The sequence below is a fragment of the Pochonia chlamydosporia genome, chromosome 6, assembly GCF_001653235.2.
Source record: "Pochonia chlamydosporia 170 chromosome 6, whole genome shotgun sequence".
In the NCBI taxonomy this organism is placed as follows: Eukaryota; Fungi; Ascomycota; class Sordariomycetes; order Hypocreales; family Clavicipitaceae; genus Pochonia; species Pochonia chlamydosporia.
In genome coordinates this window covers 3,028,872-3,044,268 of record NC_035795.1, presented here as the reverse complement: position 1 = coordinate 3,044,268, position 15,397 = coordinate 3,028,872, and the positions used below count along the sequence as shown (strand labels likewise).

The window sequence follows — 15,397 nt, the reverse complement described above, 5'->3', positions numbered from 1 at the left end:
TCTGGGTACGGAGACGAAGATGTATCAAGCGGCGAGGCTAGAATTGAGCTATCAACAAAATTTGTGTTTAATTTAGAAGACAAATACATAGACTAGTATTATAACCCAGCATAAGTAAAATACTACCTCTGAATAATCAAGGGGAGTCGCCACGTTGTAGCAGCGGTACTCGGATCCTGTCCCCAGAGCCTAACAAGAATGAGCCGACAACCTCATCCAAGCCCTCTTCCATGGCTCCAGCAACCCACTCTCTCAAAGGCAGAACTCTGAACGGACTAGCTTCTGCAGCCTCCATGTGCTCCTTGAACTGATCCACTGGTATAATCTCTTCGCCGCTCTGGTGTACGAAGGTCAGGGTGTTTGAATGTTCTCGCCCATCTCCTCTAGTGCCTGAAACTGCGCAGTTGGCAACATTCTTTGACACGGTATCGACGTGAATAAAATCAAAAGATCCCGTGGAGCCCGTAAGGTCAGGCACGGCTTTCATTGCCACGGAGAATCTTAGCAAGTTGTGTACTATGTCCAGGGTCGGCACATCGTTCCCTGTGATGCTGCTCGGCCGATGGATCCACGTTTGGCCTTGCATGCGACTGTGAAGTTTCTCCAAAAACACTTCACTTGCCCACTTGGACGCTACGTACCCATCTGATCCGTCACTTGGTGGGTAGAAGGCCGCCAAGGAAGATTCCGTCTGTACCGCATCGCCGCTGAGCCTCGCAACACCGCCCGTAGAGACGTAGTGCATTGGTATATTGAGGCGTACAGCCATGCCGGCCAGTTCAATCGTAGACAGGAAATTGGTAGCGCGTAGACTGCGGTAGTTCTTCATATGCGAGACTTCAGCTCCGTTATGAATAATAACGTCGATGTCATTGCATATCTGAGCTATTTGCTCTGGGCTCAGGCCTAAATGAGGGAGTGAAAGGTCGCCCGAGTAACGCACAATCTTTGGCGAATCTACTCCTAATTGTCGAGGCTTATCCCGGCCATTATCACGGATGGCTGCGCAGTGGACACGGACAACTTGAGGAAGAGTAACCAGCTGACGTAAAATAGCAGTTCCCAGGAAGCCCGTTGATCCCGTGAGAAGGACAGAAATACCCTCTGTTTTGTGAGACGGGGCTCTGGGCGTCTTGGCTGAGCGCGTGGGTTGGCAAATGGCGTCATCTGGCTCGGTTTCCTGATCCCAGTTGATATGTTCAAGCTTTGAATTACCGGTGAGTCGCGCGGCAAACAGCTTAAGTGTACTGTATTGGAATAGCTCCGATAGGGGAATGTCAACGGCAAATACTCGACGAATCTCAGACTTGAGGCGTAGCAGCAGCAACGAATTGCCGCCAACGGAGAAGAAGTCGGAGTCGCGTTGTATGGGCACAGACAAGGAGATGTCACCCAAAACAGTTGTCCAAACATCTCGGAGCCGCGCCTCATACTCTGTCATCTGATCGCAGGTATTGGGAGAAACCTCCGGCAAAGGCAAAGCTGCCAACTTGCGGCTATCCAACTTGCCCCGTTCTGTTACGGGAAGAATGTCCAAAGGTATAGTCATCACTGGACGCATGTATGGCGGTATCGGGAGCTCCTGGTTGAGTTTATGCAAATACGTTTGCCTATCGTTGATGTGGCTGGTCCCCGAGAAAACGACGTACGCGATAAGTCGCTGGGTTGTGGCATCATTTCCTTGGACTAAGACAGCTGCATCCACAAGATTACCACCCGATGCTTGAACAAGGACGCGAGAGACATCGTCAAGCTGGACGCGCATGCCTCTGATTTTGACTTGGTCGTCTCCATCCACGCGTCCGGACATCACAATGGAGCCGTCGCTGAGCATTCGGCCGTTATCGCCTGTGAGATATAGTCTGTCATATCCTGAAGTCTGCTTGTGAAAGGTTCGACGTTTAAATTTTCTTTCTGTAAGTTGCGGCAGATCCAGATATCCATCGGCGACCCCTGGTCCACTGATGGCGATTTCGCCTGGCCACCCGATGGGAACGGGTCTGCACTCCTCGTCAACGATGTAAGTTCCGTAATTAGCAATAGGCTTCCCGATTGGAATACTGGAGTAGTCCGTGTGAATGTCGCTAGGCAATACTTCATGCATGGAAGAGCATATAGATGCCTCAGTTGGGCCGTATGCGTTGATGATCCTCAAATCAGGTCGGTTGAGGTTGCGGAATTGGTCCAGGAGGTTTATCGTGAACACCTCCCCAGCGACCATGGCAATGCGCCACGAAGAGCACGTACGGAGCTTATCGTATCCGTACTTCAACATAGATTGCATTTCCGAGACAATAAATACACTGCAAGTGACACCCTCGCGCGCCATTAGCGCGGCCAATTCTGCTGGATCAGCCCGGTTATCACCCATGATCACCGTCCCGCCATGGGCAAGTGCAATGAAGATCTGGAATATAGCCGCATCGAAGCCTTGTCCGCTTTGCTGCAGCACTACTTCTCGGCCTAGAGGGACTCTCTTGGAGACACCGAGGATAGTGGTCCGGATGTTGCCATTGGTTAGTGGGATTCCTTTCGGCTTGCCTGTCGAGCCGCTGGTGTACAAGATCATTCCAAGGCCGTCAGTGGTGGATAAATCTTCGACTCTTTCCGTGGTGTTTTGAGGGATTGAGTCGATACTAAGGAGTCTGATTCTCTGAGAGTTATTGGAGAGTCTGTGAAGCTCACGAGCGCGTTGTTCAGTCGCCGTATGATGGAGTAAGATTGTCGAGCCGGATTCTTCCAGTATATCACTTAGTCGTTCATTCGTACTGCGGACATCTAGAGGCACATATGCGGCCCCCGCACGAAGAATCCCAAGAATAGTGGCAATGGTATCTGTACCTGGCTCCAACAGCACGCAGATGGGCGACAGGGATACTGTTTCGTCACTTATCAACTCTGCTGAAATGCCGTTGGCTTTTTCTGAGAGTTGGAAATACGTTTTTGTGTTTCCATTGACATCCTTGACGGCAAGGGAAGTAGGATCTTTGCTTGTCCAGGTATTGATGATCTTCGAGAGTGTGCCAGCTGAAGATGGTGCAAGTTCTATCTCGGGTCCGGTACCTAGAGCGACAGCCTGCTCAATCAACGTCGTGTCAAACACCGGGATACTCCCAACCGGGCGATCAGGATCTTTGGCAAGCGCCTCGAGCAAATGTTTGTACGTTTTGGCAAGCAATTCTGCACCTTCCTCGTCATACAAGTAATCCTGTAGGGAGAAGGTAACCATCGCTGTGCCGTCATTCAGCTCATCAACGGACACTACAACATCGAAAGGGCTCTTCGCGTCAGTGTAATGCAAGAACTTCATGTCTAAGCCCTGCATCTGTGACGTTCGACTTGCTCCCATGCGATAGTTGAATACCACCTGGAACAGCGGCGTCTCAGTCGTCGACGCCGGGATATTGCATGCTCGCAGAATCTCCTCAGTCGGGACGCCAGTCTGTGCGAGTGCAGCATATGCTTTGGATCGGGTAGTCTGGAGCACATTGCTGAACCTTTGGTCTCTATCGACTCGAAACAGCACCGGTATGGTCTCCAGAAAGAAACCAATAGTGCTGCTAAAGGTCTGTTCTGAACGGTTGGCATCCACCACGCCTATGCACATTTGCTCAGTGTTCAGCAGCCGGTGAAGCAGGACTTGGAACGCTGAAAGAAAGAAGTGAAATGAGGTGGTCCGAAAAGCCTGGCTTGCCGTCTTTACTGCGTTTAGTGTCTCTGGATTTATGTGCAAGACAATGTCTCGAACCGCATGCCGCGTTAAGGACCTGCGCGTGCTGACTTTCGCAAAGGGGAAGAGTGGCAATGGGCTAACCGGCTCCCGAAAGCTGTCTTGGAAAAATTTGAGTCTGTCAGCATATGCTCCGCCGGCTATGTCTCTTTGCTGCTTGACGGTGAAGTCAATATATTGCGCTGGCAGAGATTTGGGAGATGATGTTAAGCTCGGATTGTTGTAAAATTTGGCCAAATCTTGCTGGAATATCTGCCAACTGACACCATCCATGATTATATGGTGGTAGCCAAATATGATGGTATGGGAATCGGCGCTGTGTGACAAGAGTGTGGCGATGAACGTATCACCCATTTCCAAGTTGTATTGATAGTTCCGGGTTCGCTCCAACTCTGACTTGACATATTCCATGTCACCATTGCCAGAGATTACCTGCAACTTGAATGGAGATTTCTCAATTATACCCTGCACTGGTTTTCCATCTTGTTCATCGAGGTAGAATGTGGTTCGGAGCATTTCGTGACTTTGAATCACGGCCATGATGGACTTTTCGAACTTGGACACATCAAGTTTGCCCGAGAGCGCATAAGATGCTGTACAGTTCAATGTAATGTTATCATCCAAGTACTGAGACAAGAAGTAGAGGCGTGATTGGCCCAGTGACAATGACTCTGTGCGGAACGGAATTGGGCGAGAGGGCTTCCTGTCCACAGCCTCCAAGGTAATGTCCGGGGAGGCCGAGGTAAGTCGACTCGCTACATAAGAATCTGGCTGCGGCGGCAGGTCTGAAGATTTAGATGAACTCGAAGTGTCATCAGAGGAATTGGTCTCTGTGGAGGGCTTGTTCCAGTCGCGAGAGCTCGGAAGCGGCACGGCTTGAGCTTGAGATTCCGGCGCCTTAGCAGGTTGTGCTTCGAAAGACAGAGACGAAACCACGTCAGTGCATATTTGCTTGATAGAGGATCCTCCTAAGATTTTTAATACGGGAACGTCGTGACCGGCTTCCGAGAAGATCCAGTTGCGAATCTCCACGGCGACCAGGGAGTCAATACCGAGATCAATGAGCGGCACATCTGTAAAAATACTCTCAAGCGACAGCTGATGTTGCTGTGTTAGCGACAAAGAACACATTTTACACTGCACAAGAATTACTCGCCTTAAGGGAAGACCCCAGATACGCCATGAGAGCCTCTTCCATGGTTTGTAGGGCGTCATTTGGTCCACGGGCATCCGCCAGCTTTTCCTTCAGTGTCTTTTGCACACTGTTTGTAGAACCCTGGCCTGCTTGGGTGGAACCGACATCCGTTATAAGATGCGAGAAGCGAGGGTTTCTGTGCCAGAACGGCTGATTGCCCGAGGTTGTGTTGAACGTCTCCAATCCCGTCACTATTTCTGGACACTCATCACTCTTACCAACGAGTATCGCTTCAGCTAGAAGGTGATGGAGGTCCCGCTCGGAAACGGGCATGTAATCTAGCTTTCGCAAGGCAGTCTCCATCGCGCTAATGCCTTCATCATCCTCGGTTCTTTGAATGACGCCGATACCGATTACCATTCCGATGTCGATCACTGATGCAGGGAGCTGGCGGGCTCGTCTTTGCGAGGCCAGTCCGACCATAAACTAAGAACAGGGTAGAGCATATCAGTTTGCTAATACTTTGAAACACTCAGGGCGGGCGCCTTATTCAACTTACGTTGTTCGCCGCGGCATAGTTGGCTTGGCTTCGCTGGCCAGTCACAGCGGAAATGGACGAAAACAAGATGAAGAAGTCTAGATCGTCACCAGAAAAGATCTCGTCCAAGCTTTTGGAGCCTTCAACTTTTGGTGATAGCACTTTCTGGAAGCTGTCGAACGACATGTCGGCAAACAATTTGTCTGATAACACCATCGCGCCGTTTGCAACGCCACCGATCGGTGGCATAGTGCTGAGAATGCGGGTGCGTAGATCGACAAGTTCTTGCTTGTTGGTGACATCTGCTACCTCGATGGCAATGTTGGCGCCTTGTCTTTGCAACTCATCCTTCCAAAGTCCTCCCTTGTCAGGATTCCTATAACCGTTAGCAGAGCCAGGTCACGATTCGGTCCTAGATATACACACCGGCTCGTTACTACAACATGTCTTGCACCATTTACCACTAGCCAACGGCACATAGACTGGCCTATCTGTCCACTAAGGCCAACGAGAAGATAGGTCTTATTCGGTGACAACAAGTGTTGTGGATTTACAGGCCTTTGTGTTAGCGTGATTACCTGATCACCGGTCCAGTCAACGACTACAACATTTCCATGGCTGTTGATCCCGTCCAATATTAATGAACCTGCCTTCACCACTTGGGTGCTATCAAATGTCGCCGCCCGGGATGGGGGAAGGCTCTCTAAAGCTCCCAGAAGTACATCATGTGGTATCAGACGATCAGAGTCGAGATCCTGGAATGCAACGACAGCGGTGTTTTTTGGAAGAGCTTGCTGGACGGCTTGGAGCTGTCTTCTATCACTTCGATGCCCCGGGTGAATAAGGAGCCTTGATTTAGAGGGTATCAGCGATGTCATCTCCTTCCTCGACATGTGCGGTTCAATGTAAATGCCATTGCGAGGAGAGTCGCCATTTGAGTATCCCTGGTAGCTGATGAACGCATACTCCTTACCTGAGAGATTCTCAGGCCTATCAATGGAGGAAGCAAGATGCTCATCGGCCTCGTAGAGTAGCGTGATGTATCTAGGCGGCATGGAAGCCTCAATGACACGCGCCTTAATTCGGTGCAACGCGTGAAAAAAAAAGGGGAGGATAGCTGATTCCTTCAGCTTGCCATCGTTCAGTCGAATAGTCCATGCCCGTGGCACCGTGATTGCGGACGAGTTGGAAGCCGACAATGCCAAGAATTGCTCCTCATCCTGTGTGCGGCCAACACAACAGAACAGGTTGTCCCCGTGGTGGTTAGGCAGGACGGGGTCTGCGGAGCAATACTCAACTCTCAGGGAAACTTGGTCTGAAGCCGGTTCTGAAGGGTGATTAAGTGTCTCTTCGGCCGTGTATGCAACTTGACCAGCATTGTGCAGCGAAGGAACAAGAGTTACGGCCTGCGTCCCAACAAGAGCTTGGGTCTCTACTTTTCGTTTCAGCGAGTTGAGACGATCGTTGCGTTTCTTATCGGGGACAAGTCTTGGAACAAGAAGTGCGCCTTTGTCCACCGAAAGTTCCGGCTCAATCATCCACAGACGTGAGCCTTTTGAACCGTCAGTTCTTTTAACAGCACTTGCAATAAGTCGGAGTAGGCTCTCTGCAAGAACTTCCTCATTACCAGTGACTGTATCCAAATCGAGGAATTGTAGAGCCTTCTGCGGATTCTCAGACACGAAAGATCGCCCAAGTCCAATGGTTGCGCTCTGATAAGGGCTTTCAGATGCACCTTGAGTTATCCACAGGAGTGCTCTAGACTTCTCCAGAAGCATCTGCAAATTTTGGAAATTAGTGGCGTTCAGCCGCTCGAGAATTGGCTGATCGAGCTCAGTAAGACTAAGAACAGCTTCAGCCTCCTCGACTTCCTCGCTAAGCAGTTCTGAGAGGGATTCGACAGTGACGATCTCACCACTCCAGACACGGGATAAATGAGACTGCACGATTCTGATGACATTGGTGACTTTAACCGAGGAACCACCCAAAACGAGGATTTTTCCGCTAGTGGTAATCGGCGACGTCGACGCAAGCGGACTTCTCAGGAAGTTAACATCATCATCAATTGACTGCGAGACAACGACAGAGAATGTGTGTTTCGCCTCAACGTTATCAACTGCCATGGAGTCAACACCTGAAAACCCAGCTTTCTGGAGGACGCTGTGTATTTCGTCTCGGGTCGAGTTCAATAAATGCGGCTGAATTGATTCCTGGTCGTCGTTCGCCGGCGCTGGAGCCGATAACAAGAAGAAAGGGAAACGAAGTTGCGGCCCAGTCGCAGCCATCATGACAAGGAAGCCTCCTGGCCTCAATAGATCTCGGACCGTTCCTAAAGCAGCAGCCTGCTTTCCGAAAGCCTTGTGCGTAATAATCAAGTCGAAAGAGCCGGCAGCAAAAGCATCATTTCCCTCCCCGAGCCCGGCTTCGACATCGAAGACTTTCACTTGGACTCTCAATTTGTTTGAAACCACGCCCGCCTTAATTTCTTCGACAATGTGCTCCGACCCATCCACAATAGTATATGAATCTAAGGCATGCTCAAGTCCTTGACATAGTGCTCGCACAAGACTAGCTGAGGATGGGCCAACTTGCAGGACTCGTAAATTTGTATATCGATGCGATATTTGTTTTGCTGCACTCACAATGTGTTGGTGGACTTGTTTGAAGCCTAACCCTTCATCGTGCCATCGGGATACAAGGTTACCGAGAGACGCTGGTGCTTCAGCAGGGACCGGACTGAGCCCTAAATTTTGCAAGAGCTGCTCACCAATCGTTTTGACTAGTGTCATATCTATGTGGTGCCCAAACTCCTGCAAAATGGAAGCCAGTTCTGGCTCTGTTGGTTCGCTCACGGTACTAGCTGTCGCCGCCTCAACCACACCAAGCAAGCCTGGAATCGTCTTGACTATTTCGGGGAAGGACTTTTCCCTCCGAAATTTTGATAGATAAAAGCGAACTACCTTTTCACAGGCATCAATGACCTTCAACTCATGTAGAGAGTCAATTTGCTGTTGTGCTTCGAAAGTTGCTCTGGAAAGAATGTCGGGCCGCCACACCGTCTTCAGATACAGACGTCTGTCGTCTTTCTCTGTAGCTGGAAGGAAAGAACTCATTGTGAAATCTTCAATGTGAACTTCTAATCGACCAGTCTTGGAGTTATAGATGCTCATGTCGCCGGTGATTGTAGGTAATTTCGCTTGGAAAGCCGGTGTCAATTCAGTTAGCTGTGCATCGACGGTCATCGACGCTGGTCCGTTGGGGATGGCCCTCGTAGCAGGAGAAAATGACATGCGGCCGATTGTTGTGGGCATAAATGCTGTCCATAAAGAAGCATCTCGAGGAGCGGCAAATGCAGCGAGAAACGTCTGAAAGCATACATCAAGCCAAGTCGGATGAACTGGGATTGACCTTCCCACGTCTGCATCAATCTCGACGACGGAGGATGCCATATCCATCCGTCTCCTCATGGACGTCATCGCCCTGAACGGGCCAGTATAACCCAACCCCATTTGACTTAGGGACTCGTAGAACCGGTTGACATTGACCGGCAACAGTTCAGACTGCGTCTTTTCCGATCTCAGAGGAAAGAAAGTCGGGTGGTCAGCTCCATCGCTTGCCAGAAAGACCCGTATTTCTCCTGAGGCGGCAGTCCTCAAGTGTCCATCTTCCACGGTACCCGCGCTGAGACTGAACTCAGCGTGAATGACGTCGCTTTTTCCCTTGTTGGAGTCGAGGTCGCTGCGCAGAGATAGCAAGGTTTCGGTTCCCCCAGAGGATTCATCCAAGACTATTGGCCGCAGGATGGCTATATTGGAAAGCTCGATGTTTACCACATGCTTTCCTCTACCAAGAAACCTAGCAGCCTCTAGGGCCATCACGCAATATGTGGCTGCGGGGACGATAATTTGGTTTTGTATGCAATGGTCTCGCAGCCAGGGCATCTCCTCTAGCTTGAAGAAATTCCGCCATCTTGGCTCGTATTCTGTGTCATCTGGAGTTCTGTTGCCAAGCAGCTCATGAGGCCGGTCACTTCTATGTCGGACCTGCCTGTTGAGTCTAGACTCTCGCCACAAGATCGTCTTGTGATCCCACGGATACGTTGGTAGGTTTGCCAGAGGGGTTTTGTCCATATGACTATTTCTTTCGTCAAACGCAGATGAATAGTCATCAAAGTTCACACAGTCGGATCCCAGGTGCGTCCATACAAAGCCAAGAGCTCTGCTCAGTGCTGTGACATCGTCCGACTTCCGGTCCAAGACACCGGCATAAGGGATTTCGGATCCAAGCTTGGATCTAATAGTCTCAAGTGATGGACCTCTCAAAGCTGGATGGGGTCCAACCTCTAGGGCAAGATCAAAGGCCCCTCTGTCATCATCCAATGCGCATTCAAGGGCTTGGGAAAACAACACCCTTCCAATCAAGTTGTCTTTCCAATATATTGCCTTCATGTCGGCGTCTTGATCATCAGTAATCGTCCTGTTGTCTTCGTATACACTTGATACCCAGGCAGTAGTTGCGCTGCTTTTGCCTACCTTAATGTCGCAGCGTTGGAGTGCCGCGAGATAGGGTGCTGCACAAGGATACATATGTGACGAATGGTAGGCTGTGTCCAACTTTAGCACGCGATTGAAGAGGCCCTCTTTATCAAGCATCTCCTTTGCTTCAATGACAGCGTCTTCGTCACCAGAAAGCGTAACACTTTTAGGCGAGTTGCTGGCGGCTATGGTCAGACGATCCTTCATCTTCGGGTTTGAACAGAAATCCAGGCCCTCCTCATAACCAAACCCAACCGCAATCATTGCGCCCTTCTTCCCATCTGCACCGATGGCAAGTTTTGCATAAACACCGCGGTAATATGCAATGATTACCGCGTCGTTTTCAGAGATTTTACCAGCCGCATACGCAGCCCCAATTTCTCCGCCTGAATGACCGACCACACTGTGAAAACTTATGCCAGCTTGGGAAAGCAGACTAACAAGCCCTACCTGGACCGCTGCACATACAGGGAGGGAGATTTCAGCTTCTCCTAATCGAGACTCTGCGGGAGGTGCCATAATCTCTTTCTTGAGAGACCACCCTGGCGGGTCTGGAAGGAGAGCCAGTGCCTGTTCCATGTTCTCGATTGTTGTCCTGAACAATGCACATTTTTTCATTAAAGTTTGTCCCATGCCCGGCCATTGTGCTCCTTGGCCAGTAAATATGCCCAGGATTCGGGGGCGTCTGTTCTCATCGAATTCTATGATGGAGGACCGAGTGCCAATTTCCGTACCGGGACTGTCGCGTACTTTGGAGAGTTGTTTCTTTATTTCCTCAAGTAACTCTAGTCGCGAGGTCGCGGGGAAAATCACTCTTACACCAAGGGTTGAGCGGTGCGAATTGAGGGTCTTTGCCAGGCGTTGGATAGGCACGTCAGTATTTTCTAGATACCGCGCATATTTCTCCAACATTGCTACCAAGGCTGATTCCGAGGCAGCAGAGAAAATAAGGGGAGTTGGAGTGAAGTCAACATCTGGTAGCGGAGATTCTTGAACATTGCGGAGTGCTTCCGGCCTTCCCCATGGCCCATGATCATGGATTTCGGGAACATAGCTTTCCATGATTGCATGACAATTGGTACCACCGGACCCGAAGCCATTTATACTCGCCCTAAATGGGTGATCAAAGGGAACGTGAGGCCAATCTAGTGGAGTTGTAGGTATTTCAAGGTTCTTGTAAAAAGGCTCCACGCTCGGGTTGAGATGACGAAGATGTTGATTGGGAGGAATTGTCTTGTGTCTCATGGCCAGCAGAACCTTCAAAAGCCCGGCGATACCAGCGCCTACAGTCTCCAGGGTTAGCTTGTCCTATATGTAACAGAAATGAACAACGTACATCCTTCTGTGTGCCCAATTATTGTCTTAACTGACCCTACGACTATATTGGGCTTATTTTCAAGCTCTTGGTCGGGCGGGAAAAACGTTTGACTGATGGCTGACGCCTCTCTAGGGTCTCCGGCTTGTGTGCCAGTACCTGCATTTTAGAGCTAGTTAGCCAAATTATTGCACCGTGGTATTTGCGCATGCATCTCACTGAGGGCAGGTCCACGAAGCAGGTTGGAACTCACCATGTGCTTCAACGTATTGCGGTCGGTCCTCGTTTCTCAAAATGTCCAGTCCAGCATTCCTATAGGTCGTTCTAATCAGTGCGGCCTGTGCCTCTGCACTGGGGAGTGTAATGCCCTTGGTGCGACCGTCCTGATTTATACACGATTCCCGGATGAGTGCATCTATCCGATCCCCATCTCTTAGAGCTTGAGACAGCGTCTTCATAAAGAAGGCGCAGACGCCCTCACCTCGGGCATACCCATCTGCGCCCTTATCCCACATTTGAGATCTCCCTGAAGGTGAGAGCAAATGCAGACTTGTGGCGGCAAGATACGCATCAGGCCCTAGAATCAAGTTGGATCCGGCGACGCACGAAGTCGTACATTCGCCGTTTCGCAAACTCTGCACACCAAGGTGGACAGCCGCCAGGCTAGAAGAACATGCAGTATCGACTGAGATGGATGGACCCTTCCAGTCGAAAAAGTAAGACAGGCGGTTGGAGAGCAGAGCGCGCGATGTCCCTGTGATCATATACTGGGATAAATTCTCCAGGTCTCGCATCTGAGTATCCGTATAATCAGCTGACATAGCGCCTACATAGGCGGATGTCTGGCTTCCTCTGAGTCCCTGTAGTGTGAGTCCTGCATTTTCCATGGCCTCATAAACGGTCTCCAGCAGGAGCCGCTGCTGGGGATCGATGGCCTCGGCCTCACGAGGCGCAATGCTAAAGAACCCAGAGTCAAAGAACCGTGGGTCTTCTTCAATAAAGTACGACTTCGTGACATTGCTGGCTCCGTGGTGCTCGCCATTTGGGTGGTAAAAGCCCTCAGCGTTGAAACGTGATTCAGCGGGAATAGGTTTCGTTAGGTCTCGTGGGGATCGCAGCAAGTCCCACAACTTGGAGGGCGATGTTGCATCCCCAGGAAATCGACATCCGCTTCCAATAATAGCTATGGGTTCTTTTGGCGAATGCGTGTAGGCCATGGTGTCTGAGTCTAGGTGAGGTGGTAGCAAGGGTAGCTTGTGTCTTTGGTGGTTCGCCTACTGCGGTTCAACTGCAGCTCAACTGGGGGGCATACAGCGTTGAATTCGAACGACACCGCTTTTCGACATTCACGCACACAAGGGAAGTTAACTATAATACTACACACTTGACATTCCGTATCAGCGTCCAGTGTATAGCATGGGCCATGATGTACACGGTCCGCGCTTTCGGCAGCCGCTGACATGGAGCCGATGCCTCGATTGGGACACCGGGTTGGATACCCCAATGCGGTAGTGTAACGGCACAAGACAATTCCCGAGTGGCGCAAGACCCACATCCCGTCCGAATAGACAGGGATTGTACGGAGTAACTAACCTATAGTTAGAATCGAAATGCCAAAAGGCGAGATGCTAGGCTGCGACAGCTACCGTACCATGTACCGAAATGGCTTGTAGAACGGACAAATCAGCAATGAACTTCGGGTGTTTACAGTAGAGTACTGTAACTGGAATTTGCATAGAACCGATTAAATAAATCCGTACAGTCGCCTTACATGAACCACATGTCGTGTTATCGACTATTCACTGCTTAGCACGCCAGGATTTGCCAGTTTGAAGGTCCGATTATCAGCACCATTCAATGTCTACATAGAGTACGCCGAATCGGCGTAACCCAAGAGCAGACATTGCCGAATCAACATTCAACGCCTTAAGAGGCTTAGCCTAGCAAAAATATGACAATTTTTCCTAGCAAGATTCGTAGTCAGAGTCCGTGGCCGGCTGGCATACCCTGTCAATTCAACCTGCTACTATTACTACCGGGTTCGTATTTGAATTAGGTAAGGGAGACGTGAAAGTAGATAGTAGACAATTATCTGCTATCACATTGTCTTTGCTACCATTCCCGAGCCCATTACAATTCGAGGTCAGTTGCCAGTTTCTGATGCGAAGAGCTCGCTAGCATAGTTTATCACTCTTTTTTTTTCGTGCAACTCTCCGTGAGCAGTATTTCCAGATACTGAAAAGTCAGTGCAACTAGGTACGCCGTCCCGCCGTGGCTCTCAGAAGTTCTCGACCAGTTCCATTTGGTGGTTTACACAACATAGACCTGAGCTGAAAGGGCAAGTCATTAACTATCACTGCTACTTAGTAGTTTTATTAGGAGTGTCGTAAGGTGACTTTGTCACAGGGTACTTTACAATCATGGTGACCATGCACACATTCTTCAAGTCGGCCTTTTTCAACTTCGAGTATCTTCGCCTCCTAGCCATGGCGCCGCACGAAGGTGCCGAGATAGGAGAGGCACTTGAAGCAGCTGCCAAGATTAGGGACCTGGATCCGGAATCGTGGTTCAACGCATTCCTTGAAGCTGGCAACAAAGCTGAATGTATCGCAAAGGAAGCCGAGCAAGCAGGAGACGTAGTATCTGCACGTCGAGCGTACTTGAGGTCATCCAATTACCTGCGTGCGGCTCAGTTCATGCTGAATGAGGGGAGAATAGGCGAAGATCGGCGTGTTCTTGCCACTCTTGAGCGCGCCATTGGGAACTTTCGAAAGGGCGTCCAATACCGCGCTGGCAAGACATTCTTTCTAGAGATTCCATTCGAAAATGGGATCAAATTACCGGGTTACCTCTACTTACCGGAAGCCTCCAGGCGAATCCCCGGCCGCAAGATCCCTATTCTGTTGAATTCTGGCGGGGGTGATTCCACGCAAGAGGAGATATACTTCGTAAATCCTGCGTTTGGTCCTGACATTGGGTATGCAGTCATAACATTCGAAGGACCAGGTCAGGGTATTGTTCTCCGCCGTGATAAGTTACCTATGCGCCCAGACTGGGAAGTGGTCACAGGCGCGGTGCTGAACCATCTCTTTGACTTTGCGGCGAGTCATCCAGATCTTGAACTCGACCTTGACAACATTGCTGTTACCGGAGCATCCATGGGTGGCTATTTTGCCTTGCGCGCGGCCGTTGACCCACGTATCAAGGCCTGCATCAGCGTCGACGGGTTCTACAGTTTGGCAAGTTTTGTCGGTGGCAGAATGCCAGGACCGCTGTTCAACGGCTTCATGAAAGGCTGGTTATCTGACAGAGCATTCAATGTAATCCTGGGTTTTCTGCAGCGGCTTGACTTCCAGGCAAGATGGGAATTCAATCACCTGAAGTGGGCAACAAATAGTACGACTGAGGCCGAAATTATGCGGAGTTTTGGCGACTACACGCTGCTCAAGCCAGACGGGACAGAGTATCTAGCTGATGTGAAATGTCCTACTTTGGTAACTGGCGCAGGAGCAAGCTGGTACTTTGATCCGGCGACAACAACAGACAAGATCTATGACTGCTTGACAAGCCTCAAGGACGGCGTGGACAAGGAAAAGTGGATTGCTAATGACATAGCCTACGGAGGGCTACAGGCAAAGATCGGTGCTTTCGGCTATTCAGCGCAGAGAACATTCCAATGGCTGGACGCCAAATTTGGGATTCGGAGGGAAACATTGAATGCAACATCAAATTTGGGGGCGCTCGTCAAGAACACAGCTAAGAATACGAGCTTACTTTAGGGGTGACTGGTAAGGAGATGTTTTGAATTAAGGCCAGGCTAAGTCCTAACGTCCTTGTATGCTTCAATAAATCCATCCGCATGTATTATGTCTTGCGCATTTAATGCGCCACGCAATGCAATGAACGAACACTATCATCGAACAATGCATGAGCCTTGAAACTGCGACAACTCCTAGCATGAACGAGGCCGTATATAAATACAATATGACTACTTCATATTATCGCCCTTCTGAAATTCTCCTCCATGATACTTTCGTGATAATGCATCTCGGCTATTCAGACTATGCATCCGAGAACTCAGGGGGACCGAAGTATGAAAAGGAATGACTCTGTTAGCTTGTCTGCACCAAGAGAACATCGCCGT

At 50.0% G+C, this 15,397-nt stretch overlaps 2 protein-coding genes across 2 annotated transcripts; one reads left to right on the top strand and one right to left on the bottom strand.

Moving 5' to 3' along the window:
* Nucleotides 1-136: 136 nt before the first annotated feature.
* VFPPC_11130 (hybrid NRPS/PKS enzyme) lies at nt 137-12,470 on the bottom strand (the record flags this gene model as incomplete). Its single annotated transcript, XM_018289395.1, has 6 exons — nt 137-4,803; nt 4,883-5,351; nt 5,425-5,779; nt 5,830-11,221; nt 11,275-11,412; nt 11,507-12,470. The coding sequence occupies 6 exons, from the start codon at nt 12,468-12,470 to the stop codon at nt 137-139; spliced, it is 11,985 nt and encodes a 3,994-aa protein (XP_018140262.1).
* A 1,203-nt stretch (nt 12,471-13,673) lies between these two features.
* Nucleotides 13,674-15,032, top strand: VFPPC_11131 (alpha/beta hydrolase; the record flags this gene model as incomplete). Its single annotated transcript, XM_018289396.1, has 1 exon — nt 13,674-15,032. One exon carries the CDS (start codon nt 13,674-13,676, stop codon nt 15,030-15,032), a length of 1,359 nt encoding a protein of 452 aa, XP_018140263.1.
* Nucleotides 15,033-15,397: the final 365 nt, after the last annotated feature.